The 27037-nt window shown below is 34.6% G+C and overlaps 2 protein-coding genes across 4 annotated transcripts; one reads left to right on the forward strand and one right to left on the reverse strand.

Annotated features, from left to right (window-relative positions):
- Nucleotides 1–4839: 4839 nt before the first annotated feature.
- LOC144973317 (GTP-binding protein 1-like) lies at nucleotides 4840–22600 on the reverse strand. Of its 2 annotated transcripts, none has more exons than XM_078915603.1 (11): nucleotides 22475–22600; nucleotides 16927–17207; nucleotides 15717–15825; nucleotides 14962–15142; nucleotides 13544–13790; nucleotides 13199–13294; nucleotides 12555–12793; nucleotides 11643–11787; nucleotides 10830–11012; nucleotides 10146–10281; nucleotides 4840–9432 (listed from the first exon to the last, which is right to left on the reverse strand). In XM_078915603.1, exons 2-11 carry the CDS (start codon nucleotides 17035–17037, stop codon nucleotides 8963–8965), a joined length of 1917 nt encoding a protein of 638 aa, XP_078771729.1. In that variant the 5' UTR covers nucleotides 17038–17207; nucleotides 22475–22600; the 3' UTR covers nucleotides 4840–8962. The 2 variants fall into 2 exon arrangements, with proteins under 2 accessions (XP_078771729.1, XP_078771728.1); XM_078915602.1 differs by having other exon boundaries at nucleotides 22217–22552.
- Nucleotides 22601–22794: 194 nt separating this feature from the next.
- On the forward strand, nucleotides 22795–26797 carry LOC144974177 (josephin-2-like). Of its 2 annotated transcripts, none has more exons than XM_078917093.1 (4): nucleotides 22795–22873; nucleotides 23783–23927; nucleotides 25562–25687; nucleotides 26127–26797. In XM_078917093.1, the coding sequence occupies exons 2-4, from the start codon at nucleotides 23785–23787 to the stop codon at nucleotides 26596–26598; spliced, it is 741 nt and encodes a 246-aa protein (XP_078773219.1). In that variant the 5' UTR covers nucleotides 22795–22873; nucleotides 23783–23784; the 3' UTR covers nucleotides 26599–26797. The 2 variants fall into 2 exon arrangements, with proteins under 2 accessions (XP_078773219.1, XP_078773220.1); XM_078917094.1 differs by having other exon boundaries at nucleotides 22807–23274.
- Nucleotides 26798–27037: the final 240 nt, after the last annotated feature.

Consider the following 27037-nt stretch of genomic DNA (forward strand, 5'->3'; position numbering starts at 1 on the left):
TTGGGTTTTGTATTTTGTTTTTTGTTTGGTATGACCAATAATTTTTTGAGGAAATTGTTGTATGAGGCTTATGTAGGCTCATCCATTTCCTTTATTCTCCAATACTTAACCTTTCTCACTCTTCAGGCCTGTTGGCACTGGAGGCGATGCAAGGGATCTCCACCTGGTCTTCTCAGCAGCTATTCTTGGGGCTACCTCGGGGGGGATAGACTGATAGACCTCTGCTTTAGGTCCTTCTCCATGGTACGTCTTCAGGTCTCCTTCGGGCGACTTTGCTTCCTCTTTACATGGGGTGTCCTTTGTAAAACCTTCCTTGTCAGTGTTTCGTCAGGTCTGCAACAAACATGCCCCAACCATAGCAATGGTTGAAAGACCTGTAAATTCTCAGTCAATTAACTGAAATCAGTCAATTCGTCAAATTCAAATATTTTTAAAAAGGAAAGAAAGAAATGAAGAAGAAAAAAAGAATTCATGAATCGTAGTCGAATGACCGTGAAGTAATTAGGAATGTTCCACAGCGCTACGCATAGCTCAAGGGCGGTTTATATTTACGATGGATATATTGCCAAGGCAAGCGACGCTTCTTAGAATTGTTGTATCTGAACACACCCCAGTGTATTTTCACACAGCCTTCGTGAAATTATCTTTTCACTTTCCAAACCTGTCGTGATCCCAATGGTAGCCAATTTTAACTGAGCCGCCGGGCGATAAATTTCACTGTTTCGTCTAAGCCAAAATTGACCACATTCACTTTGTAGAACCTAAAAGTATGAAAAAGTTTAATGCGAAAGCCGGAAGTGCATTATGAAGACACCTTCAAATCAAAAGTTATATCATTGCTACAAGCACATCTCGATTGTCTCGCGTTGTAAACAAACTGGTTGACCGTTTCTTCACTGATGTGGGTACCTAATTATAAGAAACAATTGTAAGTTTTCTGCCTTTGTTTTGCTCAAGTGAGTTTGCTGTTTACTATTCATCTCGATTCTTTGGATTTTTCTGATACGATACGGAGAGTTTCAGTGAGGTTCAGTTTCAGTCTCAGGCAATTATTATAGAGCTCATTTACAGGTCGAGGTTGGAATACTTAACCTTTTCTACTGGCTTTTCGCACTTCTCTTGCACGAGATGGCTTTTTCCCATTTTGTCTAGACCTTTGGTTCTTTTTCATGAGTGAGGCAGTGGAGTATATGTGCATTTTCCTGTACTGTGAGGGGTGCCATTTTTCTTAGTGAGTGATTGTTTATTAAAAATTGCAACCATTTTCATTAACATACATGTTCAATGAATGCCACTGAGTAGGGCTACATCTCGACTGCCTCACATTGTAAATAAACTGGTTGACCGTTTCTTTAATGATTGGGTACCTAATTATAAGAACAATAGTGGTAAGTGATTAATTCCTGCGCAAATTAGTTCTCTGCCATTGTTTTGCTCAAGCGTGCTTGCTGTTCCCGGTTCATGTTGACTCTGTATTTACTTTTTTTTTTCTCTTTGGAGTTGTTCGCACTGTCTGCTGAAATTTCTTCATTGTAATTATGATTCACTTCTCCTTAGTTAATGAAATGACATGAAATCATATTTATTCAAGTTTTGATTTTTCTGTCATTAATTGATTGAAAATCAAGTTTGATTAATTACTTTTTGCTGTTCGTGGATCACAAGATTTGTTGAGAATCGATAAAAGATAAAGATGATAATGGTGATTATTTTTCTATGTCAGAAAAATTCCAGAGGCAGGAATTGGTTTTCGTTTGTATTGTTGCCAACGTTTGAAGTATGGCCTTAAATACTTAAATTGGACGGGTCATTCAACAGTGGTAATGTGAATAAAAGCTTGTTGTTCTTTATTATATCTGAATTGTTTGATTTTAGATTTTTTCTCAATTGTAGTTTCTGAGGCGGCTTTTTGTAGTGCTTATACTTGATTTTGACCATCAGATTCTTGTTTGGAAAGACTAGTTTTAATTGCCTCATCAGTAGAAACTTTGTTTGGAGCATTGTTTGACTTTGATGAAGTCATCATTATTTACAATATTATATGAATGTCATACTTATTTCGCATTCCTTCTACATGAAATCAATGGTAGTCATACTTCCAGTAAATAATAACACCCACCATATTAATGTATTTTTTCTTCTCTAATTTGAATTTTCCTTTTGTCGAAGAGTTTCAGGCAATTTTTATAGAGCTCATTTAATTTATGACTTTCCACCTCGTTGATTGTAGACCTGTAAATTCTCAGTCAATTAATATTAACTGAAATCAGCCAATTCCTCAAATTCAAATATTAAAAAGAATGGCTGGGTGGGGTTCCTGACCTCCCATAGTGGGCAGGGGGTACATACTGTGTCTTCTGTCCCCCTTTTTCCAACATGCTTTCTGTCTTTGTCATGTCTTTCTGTCTTTACTTGGTTTTGTCCTGGCCCTAGCCGGAGTCCTGGCTGGGAGGGAAACAGTCAAATGCATAGTTATTGTTTTGGGAGATGATATATTTTTTTCCTTGTAAATCATCTCTCTGTTATGTATTATTATATTTGTTATTTTGAATATAGAATGTAAGCATTTGAGTGTATTCATCTTTGTTGGATTTTGTGCTTGTGTCTGGATGAGACTTATAGGTGATCTCAAACTAAGTACATTGGTGGTATGCTCTTGGAATCTACATCTGATACCTATTTATTCCCAGTTCCCCTATGTCTTACTTTTTCTTAGATGCTATAATTGTAATTCTAGAGCTTTTTACTATCCCAATTCTTCCTTTTTACTGGCACTGATAAAACCTAAATGTGTGGCAAGCGCCGTAAAACCCTTAAAAACAAACAACAAACAAAAAGAATGGGAAGAAAGAATTCATGAAACGTAGTCGATTGAACCCTGTAATTGGGAATGTTCCACAGGGCTATGTATAGTTCATGGGTCGTTTATATTAACGGTGGATATTGTTGCTTAGGTAAGCAATGCTTTTTAGAATTGCCGTATCTGAACACACCCATTAGGGAAATTACTTTTTCGCTCTCCAAACCTTTCATGGTCCCTAAGGTAGCCAATTTTTATTGAGCAGCCGAGCGATAAATTTCACTGTTTCGTCTAAGTCAAAATTGACCACATTTACCTGGTGGAAAGTAAAATTATGAAAAAGTAAAAGTGCAAACAAATTTTTTTTCTGACCCTGCCCCCTGTCCACCCAGTAGTGATTGGGTAGCTGGGTCTGTTAGATCTGGTGGAAAGTACTTTGCGATAAACTAGTGTCCTATCCAAAGGGTAGCTATTAATTGTTATTGTCCATTTCATGCTAAAGAGACTGGGATAAACTCTGGCTCCATGGGCCTAATGGCTAATGGCTCTGAAGGACTATTTTACCTCTCTCCATGCAAAGTTCGAGGCAAACTCAGATAATTCCCGCTGGCTCAAGTGGCATCCTAGTCATTATCTTCAGTCTCAATAGCTACTACAGTTGACTCTGCATAATCGCACACCCTCGGGAATTTGGGTTAGTGTGTCGATGAAGCAGAGTGTGTATAGCATCTAAGCAAGTTTTCATGTGCCATTCATATAGGTTCTGTCTCTTAGTTTTCTGCAGGCTTGGGACTGTCTTGTTCATGACATGGCCTCATTAGAGGGGGGAGGTTGTTTCTTAATTTCTTTTTATGTTTTATCGACAACAAAATGTGACCGTTTGTAAGAATGGTAATCGTGAAGTGTTGGTTGCTTTCTATTTTGTGCAAACTGTTTAGAAACCCCTTGCATCCAATCTTGCCAATGTGCGTGGATCATCTGTCAAGCATTCTTCTTGGGTGAGGCGGTGTGTTTGTCCACCATGTTTTTCCAGTGTTTGTCAGGGGTGCTATCCTGGGTGGGGTTCCTGGCCTCCCATAGTGGGCAGGGTGACACTTCATGTGTATTCTATCCCCTTATATCTGTTTTCCAATTTGCTTTCTGTCTTTGTCTTGGAATGAGATTACTTGGTTTTGCTATGGCCCTGGCCATAGTGCTTGGCTTAGGGGGAAACAGTCAAATGCAGTTATTGTTTTGGGAGATGATATTTTTTACCTTGTAAATCATCTCTTTTTATGTTTGTTATTTTGAATGTATAATGTAAGCATTTGAGTGTATTCCTCTTGATGGTATCTTGTGCTGGTGTCTGGGCGAGACATTTAGGTGATCTCAAACTAAGTGCATTGATAGTGTGCTCTTAGAATTTACATCTGATCCCTATTTGAACCATTCCCCTTTGTCTTACTTTTTCCTCAAGTCCTTTTAACTGTATATCTAGAATCTTTTGACTATCCTGTTTTTTCCTTTTTACTGGCGCTGATATGATCTAAATGTGTTGCAAGCGCCGTAAAACCCTTAAAAACAACAAAAACAGGGGTGCTATCATCTTCACTCTCACATACACACACACACACACGCGCGATCTCGCTAAAACATGAGCACACGTCTTTTATTGTTGCTCTTTTAACATTAATCAATTAGAAGTTTTTCTCCAATCAAGAGGGAATAATGGTGTTGCGATTAAGCAGAGGTGTGCAATTAACCGGAATATGGAAAAATTTAATTTTTTTTTCGGGAATGTGTAGCGTATAACTGCATTTAACCCATGTGCGGTGAAACGGAGTCGACTGGACTACAAAGTCATTACTACCAAATCCACATCCTAGCTATAATGACTATTACAGCCACCACTACCATATCATAACTACCACTTCTACATCTTCCACCACATCATTATAATCATCAACTCCACTACAACTACAACCATCAGCATCACATCATCACAACCACCGCATCATCATCATCATCATCTACAATGGCTAAAGTAAATAGGAAAACACTTTTAACAAAGCCAGACACATGTTTATTTGTTTACTAAATTATCATTTCAATTTTTTTTTAAATGGAGATGATAAAAAATTTATCTATATATATATTCTCTACACACGCTTTATGACATCCATGCTCCATAAAAATTGTATTAAAAATATTTAAAAAGCACACCGATTACCTGATACTCTGAAAGGTTTCTCACACATGGAAGTTAAAGAATTTTTAACAAGTCATGCCGTATTCACATTCCAATGAGGGTGAAAATGAATTTATAAAAACAAGGAAAATTGGAGGTTTGGACACAAACCAGAGGGATTCATTTTTTCTTTACATGGGTTGGCCTGCTGTAAAAAAAAAGTATAGAATGTATAATAAAATATGGGGGGGGGGAGGGAAACGATTAATTTTTCCCCCTCCAGATTCTAATAAAAATTTAAAAAATAAAAAATATAATTCCCTTTATTCATCCCATAGGGAATTTTTGTCTCTAGGGTCTATTCTAAGGGAAGACTGGAATAACCCAGGCATCAGCCTCAGTGCAGCACCGCGAACTGAGCTAGGGTGAGGTGACTTACTCAAAATGTGGCAGAAATTCGAAATCAGTACCTTTCAGGTACGAAGCGAAGGCCACACCGCTGAGGCATGCTGCCCCATTCTCAGTTCATCATAGAGTGCAATTTGTTTGATCCAGTACTGTAATTAGTGCATAAAACTTATAAAGATAAAATGGGAGGTGACTATGAAAATTGATCTGTTTTGATAAATTAAAGTAAATTTATAAATTAAAAAAAAGAGCAAAATGCATTCCTGAAATCCCATAAAATATGGACTATTTGGGCTCTCATCAAAGCAATTAAATAATAGTTGGTTAAAAATATGGGATCCAAAAAATAATATTGTAAGCTTTTTAGATAAATCTTTAGCATAGCTGATTACAGAAAAGTGTCCTAGCTCTTGCATTGGGAATCAAATGGTAAAAATAATCTGTGCTGGGATTATATCATGTGAAAAACAAATTATCAAATAAATTATAGCATGAATAGGTAGTATCAGAGTACAGTGGAAAATTGATATGTAGGCATGAAGGATCAGGATGGAAAATTTTGTGAAATCAAATATTCAACGTGAATTATCATCATTAACAGCAGCAGTAATAGAAGTAAGTAGTAATATATAGTACCACTACTACCGTTGTAGCCAAGCTCCTGATGCATCCGAGGCCATTGTATGCGAGCTGTACTATACTACTACTACGACTACCACTACCAGTTATAATAGTGGTAGTAATGCAGCTTAACAATTCGTAATGAATATTTTGAAAGACAAAAACATTATCATATGAGAGTTAAATCCTTGTGTTATAAGACATTGGGTTTTGATGGACACCCACTGTTGCTGATTAAAGTTGACTAACAATATATAGGAAGAATCCATGAGGATTTTATAAAATCTGTTATTTATGGGTCTCTATCATTCTCAGGCCTATATATATATTTTCCACCACACTATTGTTAACAACTACATTCAGTATCTATACTCATTGCAAGTTTTTAAAAAGTCCTTCACAGCTGTTAGGCCAATGGAGCCAGAGTTTATCCCGGTTTCTATAGGATGAAACGGACAATACAACAGCAATTACTTGCTAACTTTGGATAGGATGGTAGTCAATTGCAAATTACTTTATGCAAGATCGAACAGTTAACAGACTGAGGTACCCAATCACTGCTGGGTGGAAAGGACCAATCTTGGTCCATGTGCGTGAAAAGTGAGTGCCCTAACAACTGATCTATCGGGACCTCTTATTGCATATAAGATTGAAATAAATTACTGGCATAATCAATTTGAAAAGTGAGTGCCCTAACAATTGATCTATCAGGACCCCTTATTGCCTATAAGCTTGAAATAAACTACTGACATAATCAATATGTCACATGAATTATATTTTCTTTTCAACAACCAAATACTTGATAGTATACTTCATTAAAAATATAATGCCCATGTGACTAGAAGTAGGTAGAAATGGCAGGACTACAGACACAATGGTTTTACTCTTCAGATCAATTAGAAAGCAAAATTCAAAATTGCGAAAACAGGAGGGATTAAGAAAATAGGTAATACCCTGTATTGATGAGCCTTAAAAATAAAAAAAATAACAATCTTCCATAAATTTGATACAACGGTTTTATGTCATTACCAAACTGAATGCCTTAATAAAAATATTCCCTTTTGTTACAGTACTGGTTTCTTGAAATTAATGTTTCAGTAATTATTTTTTTTCCACAAAAGATAGCAATGATTCCCGATCTAAATAGATAATGCTGGCTTGTTCCTATAGATGGGAATTTTTGTTTTTTTTTTGTTTGTTTTTTAAAGGGTTTTACGGCGCTTGCAACACATTAAGGTCATATCAGCGCCAGTATAAAGGAAGAAAATGGGGGTAAAAAGTTCTAGAATTACAATTAAAGCATTGGAATTGGTTCAAATAGGGAACAGATGTAGATTCCAAGAGCACACTGTCAAAGTACTTAGTTTGAGATCATCTAAAAGTCTCATCCAGACACAAGCACAGGTCCCAACTAAGAGGAATACACTCAAATGCATACAAATCAAATAATATAATATGTAAACTAAACATAATACAATGCATAACAGAGAGATGATTTACAAGGAAAAAAATATCATCTCCCAAAACTATAACTATACATTCGACTGTTTCCCTCCCAGCCAAGGAACTCCGCCTGGGTCAGGACAAAACTAAGCAATCTCATTCCAAGACGACAGGAAACAATTGGAAAACGGGTATGGGGGGGATAGAAGACACAGCATGTACCTCCCTGCCCACTATGGGAGGTCAGGATCCCCACCCAGATAGATGTGAATAAAACGTTTGAGAGCATGGATGAAGATAAAAAAACAATGAGATCAAATATAATCTCTTGTGTTTGCTCTGCTGCTTTATTACTGTTAAAGGAAATATGAGATTCATGCCGCACACGCTGATTTTGATTTGTCGTAATGTCTTGAGACAGCGGTGATATTGAATTGAATTGGAAATGAAACATTAACTAAATGAATATCTGTCTCATACTCAATTTATAAAACGTACATTAGGAATTATTAATGGGTGATGAAATGTAGGGAAATCAACTAGGAAAGTAGGAAAGTCAGCATTAAAAAAAACAAAGAGACCCGGCAGAATTTGGTTCTGTTTGTCTTTTTTTGTTGTTTGTTTATTGTTATCAAGGTCATTAAAAAAATTATTGAAACCATGATAGGCCATATCTCAGCATTTAGGAAAAGGAAGAAGGTATTGTGAAGAAAGGGAAGGGTGAAATGAAATGTAATGTAAAGATGTTCAACCAAATAAAGTTGCATCTATTTGAAAAAAAAAAATGACAGATAGAAATAAAACACTTCTTTTTTGGTTTCCTTGTATTATTGGTTTTAAATACTTGATACCATTAACAATAACATTATCTAAAATTAGTACCAGCTCATACTCCACACACATTCAATTTTGAGTCAATTCCCTACTTGAAAGTCTCAGTCGATTCCCACGCTTTTTCTCTCTCTCTCTCTCTCTTTTTTTTTTTTTTTTGGTGATCCTATTTTATTAATTTGCATGACTTACTAAAAAGTAAATAAGCAGTTCGTTCAGATACCTTTGTTCTTTAAGTGTAGGGAATGTGAGTAAAATCTGTAATGCATCTAATAGCGAGTCTTCATGATTGCCATTCACTTGTAAAGGTTCAAAGTTTACATCAACTTCAGTCTGTCACATGCATATACATACATTCAAATCTAGTTTGAACTATGTCTAACTTTTATGCTCATTTATTGAGCATCTCTAAGAGACATCTATATTCTCGCCTGTTGATCGTCTGCTTCCCTTTTAAAAAAAAAAAAATCAGCCTTGAAGACGATAGAATAACAATTGGAAATCATAATCTAAGTTCTCATGGAGAGGACAAATCATAAAAGCAGTTAGAGAAAATAATCACAACTGAGCATCATTTTCAAAATAGATGCTGATATGCCCATTCTCCCTGTTCTTCTCTCTAAAGAGATTAATCATTTGGAAGTTCAAATGACATTAAAACTACTTAACCACCACCGACTAATTTCATTTGTTTACTTGGCTGTTGATGTTGATGCAACATTAAAATTTGATGATGACGAAGAAGGTAATGAAGTGGCAGAAGAGCATGATGATTCTCCATGAGATGCTTGGCCATTTTTCAGTACATCCACATTCTCTTTTCCTTCTTTTTCCTCAAAATCTTTCCGCATTCGTCTGTTTCTCTTACTTGCCTTTTGTGGTTCATTCTCTGGATTGACAGTATGCTTGCTGTCATGATGTGCTTTCTTTCCTGCTCGTTGGTGACGTGTGTTTTGTGCAACAGCACTGACATGAGGAAAAAGCTTTGTAATATTACCCACTGCTTTTGTGCGTCCCTCACGGAAAACCATTCTCATATTGGTTTTGAGGTACTCAGGGTTCTTAATAAAGCGGAAACGAACAATGGCCTTGTCTCCTGTTCGCAAATGCTCCTCTGTCATATTCAAGATAGTTGCTGTCTGTCTCACACTGCCCACATGAACTGTAGAAGAAAAAATATAATGATACAAGGCAACAATCACAAAAGAGTAAAAAGAGAAGAATTACAAAATGAAAAATGACTGAGCTTAGTATGAAACATTGAAAGAGTCATTAATGAATTCAGGATCTGAATGGTTCAATAAGTACAGCGCTTGACTCAAAATCAAAGGGACGAATTAATTCTCAGGTTTCATCAAAGTTGTTCAGATCCATGAGTCAATTCAACTGTGACTGGGTCTCTGGGTCTGATAGCCCTGATAGAATGTGCTTTGCAATAGACATGCATTGTATTTAAAAGACACAGAGCAATTGTTTGTGTCTGAGCAATTGTTTATGTCTGTTTAACTCTGTGTACACCTGGATAATCTCTTGCTCCATGAGCATTATGGTTCTGACGAACTATTAATCAAATTATAAAAAAATGAATAAAGCAAAATTAATTTTCAGGGTTGAATACAAATGGAACAAAAATAAATTCGATAAAAAGGCTTTTTAATAAATCTAGCCAATTCTTTGCGTAACAAAGATTTTATATGATGAATATTCTACATTTATTCAATTAAAATATCATGCGTTCTGTCTTTTTGAATTGCTTTCAGGAATCAGGCCTATATTCATTCGTTTTTTAAAAAAATACTTCACTTTCTCATCAAGATTTTTCTTTAATCTTTAAAAACAAAAACAAACAACAAACTCATTAATCTTTGTCCTTACCCATGGCTTGGTATCTCACACTAATTGTTGTGGGGTGATGAAGAACTAGAATCTCCCCTTCAAATTCCCAGCATGCCTGGGGTTCTATACGTGGGGATAGCAAAACCATTCCTTTTCGTATTGATGCTCGTTTGATCTGGTAGATAACAGGAAAATATGACTTGATTCAAGAGTGAGAAATATAAAAAAAATTTTGATCAATCTTAAGTTGAATTTGAAGTTGAAAAAAAGGATAATTGAAAACAAAGATAATACTTAATAATAACCATAACAACAATGATGATGATGATGATGATAATAATAATAATAATAATAATAATAAAAATAATAATAATAATAATAATAATAATAATAATAATAATAATAATAATAATAATAATAATAATAATAATAATAATAATAATAATAATAATATATTAATAATAATAATAATGATAATAGTTCCTTGAACTTTCAACTTATTATTATTACGATATCTATGAAAGTAAAATGCGGGAATTGACTTTAGAGTAATTTTTAGCAGAAAAATATTGTTCTTTTCAGATATATCTGGCTAGTTTTATCATGTATTGAGTACGAAATCATACTAGGGATCAGTAGCTATCAATTATTTCTTTTCTGTGATAGTCAAGAAACAAATTTAAAAAGAGGTTTGGACCTGAGATCTAATCTATTGATTCTCACCTTTTTCAAAGAAAAAGAAGCAGTTTGACCACCCCTGACCTCCCGCACTGGCATTCTTTTACGATGTATGCTTTTGATAGGAACTGGCTGAAACTGTCCCAATGCATCAGGACCAAGTAATAGTGTATCGTTCAGCCTTATGTGACCCTGTAGTAATGTGCCCGACACAACTGTTCCAACACCCTAGGGATAAGAAAGAAAAAAAAAAAGTTGAGCACTGACAACTGACAATTGTGTACCAGGCAACTTCAAAGGTCAAAGAATCACAATAATCATTTGTTTCAAACATTTAAAAATATAGTCACTGGTCACGATTTCTCAAAGTAGAAGCAATAAATAAACCAAATTTCTAAACTCCAATAAATGAAAAAAAACAAACAGAGATACTCACAAACAAACAAGAATCAGGGATGCCCTTTTCTGCCTGCCGCGGCTTTATGAAATCTTTCTGCTATAATTTTTTGTTTGTTTATTAAGATGAAAATGTCAGTTCTTTAAAGGCAATGGTTAAAGGGATGCTAGATGAATATTTACCCTTTTCTATGATTTAAGAGTAATACTATTTGATGAAGAAAAGCTTTGTGTGAAATATTTTCATAATATAAACCTCACGTGAAAAAATTTCAGGCTTTTTTGTTTTTGGCAAAGGGCATCCCTAAATAAAGAACTGATTTAAGAAAAACCAAAAAATACCCCTAAAAAAAAGCAGGATTATTTTTGAACCATACTCACAAAATATAATTTGCTGATTTATCAGTCATCTCCTTCAAATTTTTTTTTCAAATTGGTATATTAAATATGAGTAGGACTTACCGGTACTGAGAAAGTATCATCAATTTGGAATTCTGGAGGTTCTGAGTCATCTGCTTTTACTCGTGTTGAGAGGAGGTTGAGGAACATTTTTAACAAATTCAAATTATCACCAGTCACATTTGATACTTGAAAAACTGGACACATTCTGATTCGAAAATAAAAAGGAAAGAAAAAAAAAACCAAGAAAAGCAAATCAAATAATGATAAATGCATTTACATTTATAAACAACAAAATATTTTGACATCATCACCACCGTTTAGTTCAAATCCAAGTTTACATCAATTTAAATGCATAATAGTAAATCTTGAATCTTTCCAACTTAACTCAGTCAATATGTGAAACAGGAAAGCTTTATGAACAGACAGAATTTTTTTTTGGACCCTATCATGTCTCTCTATAAACGGCCATTTGTAAATGGTGACAAATTACAAAAAAAAACAAAAAAAAACAAACTGAAATAATGGTTAACAATACTAATGTAGTGCAATCAATTTAAAATCAATATATTGGGACCATAAAAAATTGTTGGCTTAAAAAAGATAAACTTTATTTCGAGGAAAACAAGGAGCCACAAGATCCCAGAAACTGGGGATTATCCTGATCTCTGAGTGTCAAATGGAGAATAACAGATAAACTATATCTGATTACTTAACTTCTTCCATTTCTGTAAAAACAAGACCCTCTTCTTTTCACTACCGTTAGGTTATATAACCAACACAAACTAATGCTTTTAGATTAAGACATTGAATAATTCAACTGACACATGCCTTAAACCACGCATAGTAAACGTTGTAATATATTCTTATGGAAATAGTTAAAGAAATTCATTTTATTAATAACATATTAATTTGAGTAGTTTCAACATTACCATTGTTAACAGTGCCGACCAAAATACCAATCCCTATCCTTACCTTTCTGATGTAAAATTTGTCGCACTAACAATTACATCATCAGAATTTTGGACTAGGACTGGAATTTTACGACAACCAGGAGACTTCAGTATTCTTGTCAGCAATTTTATCGTTTCTTGTAAAACATTGGGAGGACACATATCAATTTTGGTAACCACAACAAAAACAGGTACGTTAAGTGCAAGGGCCAAACCCAAGTGCTCTTTTGTCATTCCAATGATTCCAGCATTGGCACCAATCTGAAAGGGGGAAATTTGATAACATAATATGTTCCCTCAAAGAAAAAACTGAATCATTTTATCCATGAAAAAAACAAACATAATGTGACAGTTAAATGCCTCTAAAAGAATAAATAATTCGTTTTACTGATGCTTGACGTCAACAAGAATTGTTCACATTTTCTACAAGTGAATAGATAGGTTTCACTACAGTAGCTTAAAATTAAAAAACAAACAAAATTAAAAAAAAAACAATGAAAAAGATTCAAACCAAGCCAAACTAAAACAAAACAGGATTGAGCCTTATTATCTCCAAAGAAATGAATAGGTATCATGCAAATGCCTAAAGTAGAAAAAAAAAGAAAGAGATAGGTATTAAGAAAATGATCGTGCTATTCTGGCCCTAGATTTAAATAATGATCTCACCATCAACATGGCAAAATCGGGTGCATGCCCAGTCATACCAAACACTGTTGTCTTCAAATAACGTTCATGTCCAGCCAGGTCAATGAATGTGATAACCTGTTTGAAAAAAATAAAAACAAACATATAAATATATCCTTAACATTTGAATTCAAGGCTTAAATACTCTGCTTGTAAAAATTCCCTTGTCACTATCCCTCATTGGTGACCCATTTTTCACCGATCAAAAATAATAATAAAGAAAAAAAAATGAAATAAATGTATAATAGTAGTAACTCAAAAGTAATTAAAATGAGAAATTAAGGAAGCCCTTGACATAATTATAAACAAGAAAAACGATGCACAAACCTTTGCAGAATCTTCACAAATTTTGACCCAATCAAGGTGTCCATGATCAGGTCGATTTACAACTTTTCCCGATGAATCAAATCCCAATATGTCATTGCCAACACTGCTTGTCCTTCCAGATTCCATTTCATGTTTGTGTCGAAACAGCTTTTGTCTGGCCATACCTCGGCCATTGTCAAGCTCACCATGAGTCAAAACGCCAAGTAAAGTACTTTTACCTGCATCCACATTGCCTACCACAGCCACTCTGTGAAAACATTTGTGTTTCTGATTATGAACAAACCCCCCAAAAAATACCTCCAAAAAACACAACCCCAAGAAATAGAAGTCAACGAAGAACATGTGATCCAACCTGCCAAGCTAATTATTACTTCAGAACAACCGCATGTTCTGACAATATTATTCTATCTTCTGACATCTTTACTTAATTTTTAATTTTTACTTAATTAAACTGGGGGGGGGGGGGGGGAGGGTAGGAGGAGGAGGAGGAGGAGGAGGAGGAGGAGGAGGAGGAGGAGGAGGAGGAGGAGGAAGCAGGGTGTTTATGACATTGAACTGCAAAACTGGGTGACCAAAGTTCAAGTCTCACTAAAGGCACTTATATTTATTTTACTTAAACGAGATAATTAACCAAATACCAAATTTTCTCACTTGTATAAAATAAATGGTTTCTGTTGACACATGTGATAAAAAGCCCAGTAAAACAATATCAATTTACGTCTTTCAAAGTTTTGAGAAATTTAAATTATCATGAAGTCCCTTGTGTGCCGATTAAGCGACTTAAAATATTTTAGATCTATTCTAAGGGTTGAGTTATATAATACTAATTTGAATGTCAGAAAAATGGTAAGATTCAAAGTAAATTTGCTCGGCTGTTTACTTTGATGTTTTAGGTCCTAGTCATGATTTCTCTGGGATTCCGATAGCTCAGTTGATAGAGCACTTGCTTCAAATGCAAAGGGACCGAGATTCCAGGTGAAGTCGAGATTTTTTCAGATCCTCCTGTCCACCAAGCAGTGATTGGTAAGCTGGGTCTGTTCGATCTGGCAGAGAGTACTTTGTGATAGACTAGCATCTTATCCAAAGGTTAGCAAGCAAATGCTACTGTCCGTTTCATGAATAAATAAAAAAAACGGGATAAACTCCAGCTCCAATGGGCCTCATGGCTCTGAAGGACATGATTTCCTTTTGCCAAATTACATTTCCTTCTAAAACCTATCTTAGGATGCTGCTGGAAGGGCAGATTTTTTTTTTCCTTTCAATGCATAACTTCTTCATAACCACTATTTTTCTCTAGTATTTTGAATGACTGTAATGAACAGGTTTGGTGTTACATTTGCTACTTATATTTCTCCTCATACATTTTAAAGAGTATATACTGATGGTCAGAATGTGGCTGTATACACCTGATTACTTACCTAACTTCCATAAATTCTTCGATCCTCAATTTCTTCCTAAGCAAGAATTCGGCAACTTTCCCGTCCTCAACAGTCCTCTCTCTTAATTTTACACATTCAAGGTCCAAGGTCTCAGCAATACTTTGTAGAGTTGCTACAGATGCTTGCAGATCCTGCTCTTTTAGACCAGGGTTTCCCCCCTCTTGCAGGAAGAAAAACATTTGAGAAGAAACATATGGTTGAGATATGAAACACCTTAAAAACAAGGGTGTTAGACCTAGCTCCCACATAATACACATGCCTTGTGCTATCTACTTGTCAAATTATCATGTTATGCAATACAATATCCATAAAACAATCAAAATATCATGTTATACCATACAATATACATAAAATACAATATACATAAAACAATCAAAATATCATGTTATACAATACAATATACATAAAACAATCTTAAATACATGGCTCGGTCACCATATCCTTTTTTAAAAAAGATACCTTAAAAAAAAAAAAGAAAGAACGTTTTTATAATTAGATCATCTTTTGACAAAAAAAAAGGTCAGAAGATAATTCCAGTTGATTTATTTTTTAATCTAAGAATTCTGGAGCACAACTTGAATTGAAATTGCGATACAATGCCGTGATTATAAATTGTGGTTTACAAATTGACGCGAAAGGCATCTAAGTCAAGTCAAGTAAGTCAAATTGACTAACAATGACCTAAACTATGTTGCAAAAAATGATAAAAATTAAAAGATAATAGCATTGCCTACCTCCAGTGCCAATTTCATAAATTGTTTCTCCTTGTGTTTCCATAATTCGTGCCTTGATATCATCCTGAATCAATTCAAATTCTGCGGAACTTGGACTCACGAGTGCCATCTAAAAAAGTAAGCAAACAATAGGTCTACCGATAAGGAAAGATGATATTTCTTGAATAATCTTTTACAATAATAAAACCATTGAATTTAGATGCTTCAAGTGAGGCAACTGGCAAAAATATGAATATTAGATTAATACAAGTGATAAAACCCATTTATAGTCAGATACAACTTGAAACATGGGATATGGTATAGTACTATTGAATAAAATAGAATACTGAAATAAGTTAAAAGTGCACTCAAACATGTGCAATATGGATACCGTCAGCTCCTGAGCTAAGTGTCCTTGTTCCACAGAAAACCATCATCAATATTTTGACATTAAAAAAATAAAGTAATCATGTACGTATCACAACACATTATCAGAGAGTTGAAGCACAATAATAATACCATCAGTATCAGAGTTCGTAGATACATTAGACAACAAACTGACACTTCTTCGAATCAAACCTCACTCTATGATAAGAATTAAACAAGATCCAGTACTAATCAGTACATTATTTTTAAAAAAGCTGAACTCAAATGGTAGTTGATGAGATTATTAGGTGATCATGACACACGAACACAGGAAAACAAATGATCGGATGATATGAGAAGCATCGTCATCAAAGTCTGATTTTGAGTTTGCCAGACATGCTAATTACCCTTCCATCTGTGAAAGTCTAACGGGCCAAAGAACAAAGGGTTTGGATCTACTGACAGAGTTTAGAACAGGTAAAATAGGGAAAGCAACAATGGTTGGTAAATCACCTGATGGTGTCTGCCAACTCTGATGCGGTGTCAACTGCTTGCATTAGAAAATATCAGATTGTACAGTGACTGAAAGTGGAAGGCCACGTCCAGGAGGGATAAGCCATGATGATGATGATGACATAATAAATATAAAGAAAAAGTGACTATCGTACTGCAGAGTATCCTTCATAAACAGTTATCAGCCATACATATGAGTCCAGGTCAACGGGTTTATCTATACTTGTATGTCATGATATAGATCTATTTATTCATATGCACAAAAAGGATGATGAAAATTGTATTGATCTGAACATGAAAACATTATTAAAGAAACTTGAGCCATGGGTTTAAAAAAATCATGAAAAATCACCTTTGAAGCTAGGGGGGACATCTCAATGTCCTCAACTTCAGAACTAAACAAGTCTCCACCATTTTCCACATCTGGTGTTTTCACCTTTGACAAGTCAACCACGCCTGCCATTGCGGTGAAGAGGATGGTGAACCTAATTTCACCTGCTTCAGAGTATACTTAATATACTTAATTATAAGTATTTATGAATCCCTTTGAGGCAATGTAGCCTTTTTAAGGCTTTAAAATGGTCAGTCTTGACTTCAATTACAATGGTCTCCTTTCATTCCATGAAAGGATATCTGAAAGACCAAAAAAAAAAAAATTACATTTAGACATTTTTTTTCATAAATCATTAAATAATAATAATAATAATAATAATAATAATAATAATAATAATAATAATAATAATAATAATAATAATAATAATAATAATAATAATAATGTCACACGGTCTGAGCACGAATGTGCACAGTTCGGACCCAGATGGCGACACTTATATATAAAAAAAATAACCAAAAGGGGGGGGGGGGGGGTGAGGCTGACTGCCAAAGATTCACAAATTATGAACACAAGTCCGAGATTTAAGTGTAAATGATATGAAGTGTTTATTAATTAATGTAATGAGCTGGTTATAAATGAAATGTATATGAAGGAATATGGCAAATGAATTAAGAATGTAGGGGGGATGATAATGATGATGGTGTGATGAATGTTCAAGATGACGCTTCTAGGTAAAACTATGATGTTGATAACATGTTGATGTTGGTGACAAAAGGATGAATGTCAAAATTAATATTGATGAAACTGATGATTGATAGATATGATGAGTTGGTGATAGAAGTGAATTATGTGAATATAAAGCTAAATGATATATGAATAATGATAAAAAAAATATGATCATTTAGTTTGTATGACCTCTGGGTCCCCAACTTATTTCCGCCTGTGTGATTTCGGTATTCTATGTACTGTAGTTGCCTGTGTGTTATTCCAATGTGTAGGATATTGATGAGATAAATGTCCAGATGAATGACACACAGTACCAATTTATTAGGTTCCAGACGACAATGTCTAATGCAGTAATCAAACAATGGATTGTTCCTCAAAATCATGTAAAGGTCACAGTAAGTTAATATGTTTATTTTGTAACAGGTTTCAATTCTTGTTTATGTTCATTTGGTAATAGGTTTCAGTTCTTGTTTATGTTCATTAGGTAATAGGTTTCAGTTCTTGTTTATGTTCATTAGGTAATAGGTTTCAGTTCTTGTTTATGTTCATTAGGTAATAGGTTTCAATTCTTGTTTATGTTCATTAGGTAATATGTTTCAGTTCTTGTTACTAAAGATTACTTTATGGTCAGGTAAAGTCACAAAAAAGGTTAAAGAAAGGCCATATCTCTAGATTTGGGAAAGAAAAAGAAAACAATGAAAATCAATTTTATAAATATCGACACTACCAATTTAAAACTCAGTATATAACCGGATAAATGACACACCGCACAGTAGCACTGGAAACTCGGGTATCATTATTATCATTAACAATCAGTTAAATCAGAAATGCCGATAATCACAACAGAACACAATATTTCAATAGATTACAAATAACACTGAAATCTCACCAACAGAGCACCACTCAAAAAGAAATTAAACAACATTAATTTCTGTTCAGTAATACTGTCTCACAACAGAGACAGGAGTTAGAAGCCGTGATAGAACGTTACTATGGACTTTCACAACAGAAAATACAAAACGTCCTTCTCCACCACGGACTTACAGCAGAACTGAAGATGAAATTAAAAGTCACTATCTTTACCATCCCTATTCGCATTACTCATGGAAAAAACTTGAGGCGAAATGGGGGTGGGTGTTGTAATTTAATGTTCTTCTCCCCCTAAACATGTTTAGCCCTAAATGAATACAAAGCGCGGACGATGGATGGATCGTCACAAAGTCAACCATGGTCTATGGAGACAATGGCCATTTGCAGCTCTGATAACATCAGGGATTAAATTGACGGAAATACTACAGCCTCACGTTTCAGAGTGACAAAAGAAATAAATCAAGATAAGGTTGGATGTCTTGAGTCATGCAAACCAAAGGTATTTCCCTACAGCGCCGTAAAACACAAAGGCATTTCCTTGCAAATAATAATAATAATAATAATAATAATAATAATAATAATAATAATAATAATAATAATAATAATAATAATAATAATTCGGTAGTGATCGCCTAAATGCAGGGAAGCAGAAAAAACAGGCATTTAGGCGAAGCGGGCAATTAGATGAAATTGGTCAAAGGAGATAAAAATAATGAACTTGATAAGAGTATTACTATCGGAGATAATCAGTGATCTTTCCTGATTATTTGGATGTCACTCATGGCCGGTTTGAAAGATTTTATTATCTTATTTATTCATTATTTATTTTGCTTGATTATTATCCTTCCAACTTTACATTTTTTTAACGTTCTGTATTTCCCTTTTCAATACTGAGATAAAGGTAATTACTGGACGACGCTTCTGGATTCTTCTATCGACTGAAAATTTCTTTCCAATTTCTGTGAGATTGGCCTTTCCTATGAACAATTCTACTTCTGTCAAGATTTGTAGATTTTTGTCTAAATCATTTGCCAGCTTCGACATTATTGCAGACATGGTGTTGCTAATGGTGTGGTCAGAAGAAGAATGAAGTTTTACAGAAAAGAATTTTACTCTTGACATTTCCCCAGGCCATGTGATAGGTTAACGTAGTATGTACACACACACACAGAGAGAGAGAGAGAGAGAGAGAGAGAGAGAGAGAGAGAGAGAGAGAGAGAGAGAGAGAGAGAGAGAGAGAGAGAGAGAGAGAGAGAGAGAGAGAGAGAGAGAGAGAGAGAGAGAGAGAGAGAGAGAAGAGAGAGAGAGAGAGAGAGAGGAGAGAGAGAGAGAGAGAGAGGAGAGAGAGAGGAGAGAGGAGAGAGAGAGAGAGAGAGAGAGAGAGAGAGAGAGAGAGAGAGAGAGAGAGAGAGAGAGAGAGAGAGGAGAGAGAGAGAGAGAGAGAGAGAGAGAGAGAGAGAGAGAGAGAGAGAGAGAGAGAGAGAGAGAGAGAGAGAGAGAGAGAGAGAGGAGAGAGAGAGAGGAGAGAGAGAGAGAGAGGAGAGAGAGAGAGAGAGAGAGAGAGAGAGAGAGAGAGAGAGAGAGAAGAAGGGGAGGAGAGAGAGAGAGAGAGAGAGAGAGAGAGAGAGAGAGAGAGAGAGAGAGAGAGAGAGAGAGAGAGAGAGAGAGAGAGAGAGAGAGAGAGGAGAGAGAGAGAGAGAGAGAGAGAGAGAGAGAGAGAGAGAGAGAGAGAGAGGAGAGAGAGAGGAGAGAGAGAGAGAGAGAGAGAGAGAGAGGAGAGAGAGAGAGAGAGAGAGAGAGAGAGAGAGAGGAGAGAGAGAGAGAGATGAGAGAGAGAGGAGAGAGAGAGAGAGAGAGAGAGAGAGAGAGAGAGAGAGAGAGAGAGAGAGAGAGAGACAGCCTGTTCTTCGCAGGCATCAATCAGATCTCTTTGAAAACTGGACTTTGAATCCTAGCACCGTTGTGCCATTCCATCAGTGACAACTATAGGATATAGATGACCATGCATTCCATGAATCGTTGTTCTCACGACTCATTTCTCAATGCCTGGTCAACATCTAGCAGCGGGATTTCCGTAATGTTGTGAGTCACCACCACAGTTCGTTATCACACCTGACTGACTCAAATGTGTCAACAATTTTTTAGTATGGGAGGGGCGTTGGTCAGTTGTGCACGGCGGATTGAGGGAAGGTGAAGTGATGGAATCAAGAAAGAAAGGTAGTGTATATATATATAGGAGATCAGAAAGTTGCATTATGGGTGCTAAAAAGGACATATTACCACAATATGCAAATCCCACCATCATCAACGAATGCCCCCCCCCCCCCCGCCCCCTCCAAAAAAAAAAAAAAAAAAGAAATGCCCCAATTAGATCATAATCAAGATCCTATAACAACCTAAAAATACACCAACCCACCAACCATTTAAAGTGCAATTATAGCTTTTCTAGACTTTTTCAATTGAATAAGGAAATGCCCCTAAAATGTCAAGAGAAGAACTTGAATACTGTGAAAGTCTCAAGATTCTGCAATGACTTAAAATTGGCAAGTCCTCAAATGTTTAAATAATGACTTTTTAACAGCTAAAGAAAAACAACAAAGGGTTGTCATGAGAATATGAACATAATAAATCTTATGTTACACGTTGAAATATTTTCCAACATTGTCATAACTATAGGCTATAGTATAGCTCTTGCTTCTTTTCATCGATTGATATTTTCAAAATTTACCAACTTATCCCGCCTGGCCTGTCACCAACTGCTTATTGGGTTAAGAAAATCAGCAGATTAACCTAATTCTAATCTGATAAAGTGAAAAACAATATGCCACTAAAATCTCTTTTTAAATTCTGAATAAACAAGAGGTTTGTAAGTGAAATGCATACACAAAATTGGTTTCAGGTCATCTAAATGATGTCGAAAACATTCAAATGCTTTGAAAAAGAATATCACTGCAATATTTTTTTTTTTATTCAAAAGGGATCATTATTTAATTTCAGTTTTACTTACACAATAGATTAATGGCACCCACACCGTAATCTTATTATAATGGAGCTAAGCCCCAAACGCTGTAGCTCTATAGATAAAAAATTAGAAATCAATAACAGTCAAATTTGGCTTGTTGATTGGGAACAATACAGAGCTGGGAGAAATAATGTTTGGTTTCTTCACAATTCAAATAAAAGAACTAAACTATAAAATAAAAATGACGAAAAATTGATAGACTTCCTCCACTTCCCTTCACTCAGCTGCACCACAGTTGAACGCACAAATATCTAAAGAAATCAGAAAGCATAAAAGAGGTAAGAAAGGAGGCCAAAGACATTATTCTTATGAAGTCAAAGATTCCAAACTTATAGATCTATAATAAGTAGAATATGTTTCTGTCTCGGTTCACGTTAAAAAAAATAGTCAATACATGTTATTGTTTTGCAAATCAGGTAGCTTAGCCCTTCCCATCTCCGTAGGTAGAAGGGGAATACCTGCTAGTACATTATAAATATAATAATAATAATAATAATAATAATAATACAACACCACACACACACATAAATATATATATATATATATATATATATATATATATATATAATATATATATACACTACAACTATTACTATAACTACACTTCTGCAGACTATATTAATCAATTATTACTTCAATATTGACTTATTTTCGCGACATTTTAAATATTTATAATATAGAAGGGCCTACCTCTGTTAATCTACGCCATTTCGTGACTGTCCTAAGACAGATGTTTTGAAAATAATCAAGTCACATCATCTATTAATATTATCTTAAGATCAGATTTTCCGCTTGCAAACATTAAAACAAAATCAAGTTCAAGACACAATCAGATTTTAAATTATTAAAATTAAAGGAAAGTAATATGATGACTGCATTTAAGACTTAAAGTGCAATGGTTGTATTTTTATAGCACCACAAGAGTCAAATCATTATATATAGTCAAACCTGATGCAACTATCAGAAACATCCGTATTACTGCAATCTATAATTAAATCTGGAAGTTTTATCAATGTTTTGTTTTGCAACTTCGTGTCATCATCCTAACAGGAAGTTGATACAGATATCAACAATATAGCTCCGGAGAAAATATTGAACTTCATAAAATGAAGAGAAGCGATCTTAATATCGCAGATAAAAATAGTAGGATGATATGAAATTATAAAGCGCCTTTAGAATCCAAGCTTTAATACATCTTGAATCGAGAACAATTTTGTGTAATTATCTCACTTCACTTTCACTCTCGAGGTAAATCTTTGTTTACTTCCGGGTATCTCCACTCCACCTATTCCCAACTATCTATCTATTTAGTTGTGTTCGATTGACTGTCAATAACAACAATATCAGGTTACAGGGAGTTATTATTTGAATATACAATCTGAAGTCTAGGTTATTTTGGTTGCATTTTTTTTTTAGCTTTTGCTTCTTCATTGTATGATATTTTTTTTTGACAGACAGAGATCATGTCTGTATATTCTCGAGCTCACTTTGAACTGAATACTCATCACACTCACACTACCCTCTCACTCTTACTCCTTACTTATACTTACTCCAGTTTTTTTGTTTTTTTTTCACTCACTACACCAATACTCATAGAACGGGAGACCTAAACACGGGATCAAGTCCCTATAAAATTTCTATTAAAGAAAAATCATAAAAATATTTTTCAAAGCCCAGCGTATCACAATCACATCAAAATCAATCGAGAGTCCACCGCCACCAGGCCAAGGCCGTGCCGTAAAAGTAAAGTAAGTGTAATAATCAAGAAGAGACGAGATAATTAAGTTCAGTTAAGGAGAGATTGATGATAAAGTTTTCCAACAGCTCGACCAACTGTGTAAAAAACACATGTTCTCTGTCATGCCTAAAACTAACAAAGCTATCGTCACTTCAGACAAAATCTAAAGTCTAAACTTTATATTATCAGCAAGTTGTCATCTACTCTTCTACTTCTACTCCTGACACTGAATAAGTTCCAAATGTTGGCAGTGAACAGTAAGTTGTAAGTCAAGCATTCCACAAAAACATCAATGCAGAACTGAAGACCCAAACTTGCAAAGCAATCCAAACTAAAAATTTAAAAAATCAGAAAAAAAGACGATAATAATGTCGTTTTCAAGATACCTAATACTACATACATATGTTCATAATGCCTTTTACTTCTAACACCAACACAGACTATTTTTTGAATCTACATTTCCAAAAATATTAAAAAAATTATTTTTTTTATTCTCTCTTAATTTTCCTATTTGACAGTCATGGATGAGGTTCATCAAATCTCAGATACTCCACTGTACCATGAACGACAGTCTAAAGAACTCTGTGCTCTTCATGTTCTGAACAATTTATTTCAGGACAAACAAGCATTTACAAAGAAAGATCTTGATGATATTTGCATCAGGTATAAGATTTTAGCAACCTTTTATATTAAAAAAAAAATCACAAGAAAGCTACTCACGAATTTTTATATGGTTTACTAGTTCCAAGATCTGCCTATAGAATGGGATATAAGTTACTTTATTGAGCTGATGACCAAAGCAATAATTTACAGTAAAATTACTTTAAACCGAAAAATACCTTAAACCGCAAAGAATTTAATAAATTGTACTCGTTTCTTCATTATCTTTGTACTAATTCTTACGATGAACCGAAATACTTCTAAGCAGGACTTTCTTTAAACTGAAACAACTTGAGAGCACCTTCCCTTTTTCTCTCTCTATTTTTCTTCAAAAATTCGGGAAGGAGGCCACACGTAAAAATGCCCGGCGATATTAAACAAAGAGTGTAAGTATAAGATGAGGGTGATGGTTGGGGTGGGGGGTAGGCAAACACTTCAATCACTGCACTTGGTCTTGGCCAACACCACAATCGCAGAGACTGGAAAAGGAAGACCAGCGGGTGACTGACAGGCAAAAAAAAATGAGGAAAGAGGGGAGTTGGGGTGTAGAATCACGTGTGTTGATGCTTTGGAACTGACTGGATTTTCAACATGACAATAAGGAGGGGGGTGGTAGACAACTTACCATTGACATGCCATTTCATTTCCACTTTGTTTAAATGTGTGTGAGGGGGGGGGGGGAGGTTCTATGTAATGAGGCCCTTGAACCTAACGGCTTTTCAACAAAAGAGAGATGTGTAGTAGACAGCTTAGCATTGACACGCCTTTTCATTTCCATTTCAATTCACCTCTGGGTAGCTGCGCATCATTCATTATCAATTATCGCACAAGAACTTTCGATCTTATTTTAGCTTTGCATTTTACTAAAAGATGTCTAAAAGAAAGCACTGTACTTACACGTTGGAGTTTAAAATCAAAATACTATGTGAAGTCGAAGAAAAAAAATTGTTGATCAAGACGGAGATATGTAAAATACACGGCATCCCGAACTCAACTCTTTCAACAATTTTGAATTGAAAACGAAAACCCCCAAAAATATTTTTAAAACACACACAAAAAAACAATAATTTTTTTTAATGGTTACGAAGACGGCATTTATTCAACAACTCCATTTAACGGGAAACCCATGATACGATTAAATGAGCAAATTCCTTAAATAGCTACTACCCTTGAAAAACATTGCAAAACGGGAACTTGCTTTAAACCAAAATGTCTTTAAATCGAAATGGTTTAGAAGGTCCCCAAAATTTCGGTTTAAAGTAATTCTACTGTACTTTCTTTCATCATTTACATAACGTCATTAACCAACCCTTTCTGATCCTCTTTCGGTATTGACAATTTATGATAGCACAAATTTATTAAGTTTTGTAAACCCTGTCAAGATAATTATTTTTTATTAGACAAAGCTCCATTATATATAGGTCTGTCTTAAATGGTTTCAGTATCATTGCCATTTGCTTGATTTGGTTGTCATATATTACAGTTTTTATGACTTTATTTTACGGTAACGTCATATATGTCTATTCTTTTACTGAAATTTGATGAAAGATTGTGCTTTTTGCTGTCCTATTGAAAGGCAGGCTTGGAAATAAATTTACACAATGCATTGATGCCGTTTATATTTATGTTCTTTTCAGGTTGTGTCCAGACAGGTTTTTTAATCCCCATAGGAGTATGTTAGGACTAGGCAATTATGATGTTAACGTCTTAATGGCTGCTCTCAAGAAAAAAGGCTATGATGTAAAGTGGTGGGATAAAAGAAAGTAAGAATCACCCTCTCGCTCTCTAGTTGCTGGATTTTTTAAATGGCTTTTTTTCCCCCCAATAGATGAATTGTTAATTGTAATCACTGTTTGGTAACCAGCCTATTGGATGACAACTTTACCAGGTTATTGGCTGAAATGGATTATTAAAAAGACACTGCAGTGGCGAGGGAGGGAATTGAATTTTTAAGTATCAGTATCATTAATGAGTAAAGTTTTGTCCATTCATATTGGATTAAGATTTACTGACAATGATTTGAAATAGTTGCTTTTTGTTACTTTTCGAAAAGTTTGAAAACCAATTTGGTTTAAGAGTATGTGAATAATATACAATATGTTCTGGTTCATTTGACTGTTGCCTTTTTTTATTATCATGTTATTACTCAATTATTATTTTTTTTAATGAATAATTTATTTTTGGTTCTTTTCCTCTCCAAAGGGATGTTGACATTTTGGCTATGGAACATATTATGGGCCTGATTCTAAATGTACCTTCAGACTATAAAATTGGATTTGTTACCCTGCCAATTCATCGGAAACACTGGATTGCCATCAAGTATTTACACGGTCAGTTTATGAATTTAGATTCCAAATTAGCAAAGCCAAAGCCTGTTGGAAATGGAGACTTAGACAGCCTTATCAGTTTTTTACGAGAAGAAATGAAAGACAATGATAGGCAGCTGTTTTTAGTGATTACCCAAGAAGTCAGTGATAAAGCTTTGTGGATGAGGTCTACTGCTGATGCTACAAGCTCAGATACTGTGGGCTCAGCAACTACAAATGAATATGAAGGGCTCAAAAATAAAAACAATTTAAAAGCATCTCCTATTGGTGATAAAGAAATCAATCAAAATTCATCAATTTCCACCTTTGCACAAACTTTGGATCCTTGTGAAAACCCTCTACTTTGAATACTTGATTTGCAAGCATGAATGGTCATAGTTTGAACATTGTCAATCAAGGGACTGCTTTATTTTTATATTGAATGTAAGCAGTGTGCGTTGATCTTGAGGCTAAACAGCCTTAACTTGACATTGTATTTTTTACATACTTAAGTGAGGTATATAATATATATATTATATATATATATATATATATATATATATATATATATATATATATATATATATATATATATATATATATATATATATATATATATTTATTTATTTATTTATTTATTTATTTTTTGCTACTTATTCCATGTAACATAAAATTATGATTTATAAATCTGGCTGTTCAAACACAACCAGATCCTAATCCTATATCTATCTTTCCCATTGGTGCTGATATAACTTAAGAGTGACACAAATTTTGTTAATTTACTCAAAACAAACAATGTTAGATTCA

This window comes from Berghia stephanieae, chromosome 5 (assembly GCF_034508935.2).
Source record: "Berghia stephanieae isolate SIO BIC M18660-M18661 chromosome 5, UCSD_Bste_1.3, whole genome shotgun sequence".
Taxonomy (NCBI): domain Eukaryota; kingdom Metazoa; phylum Mollusca; class Gastropoda; order Nudibranchia; family Aeolidiidae; genus Berghia; species Berghia stephanieae.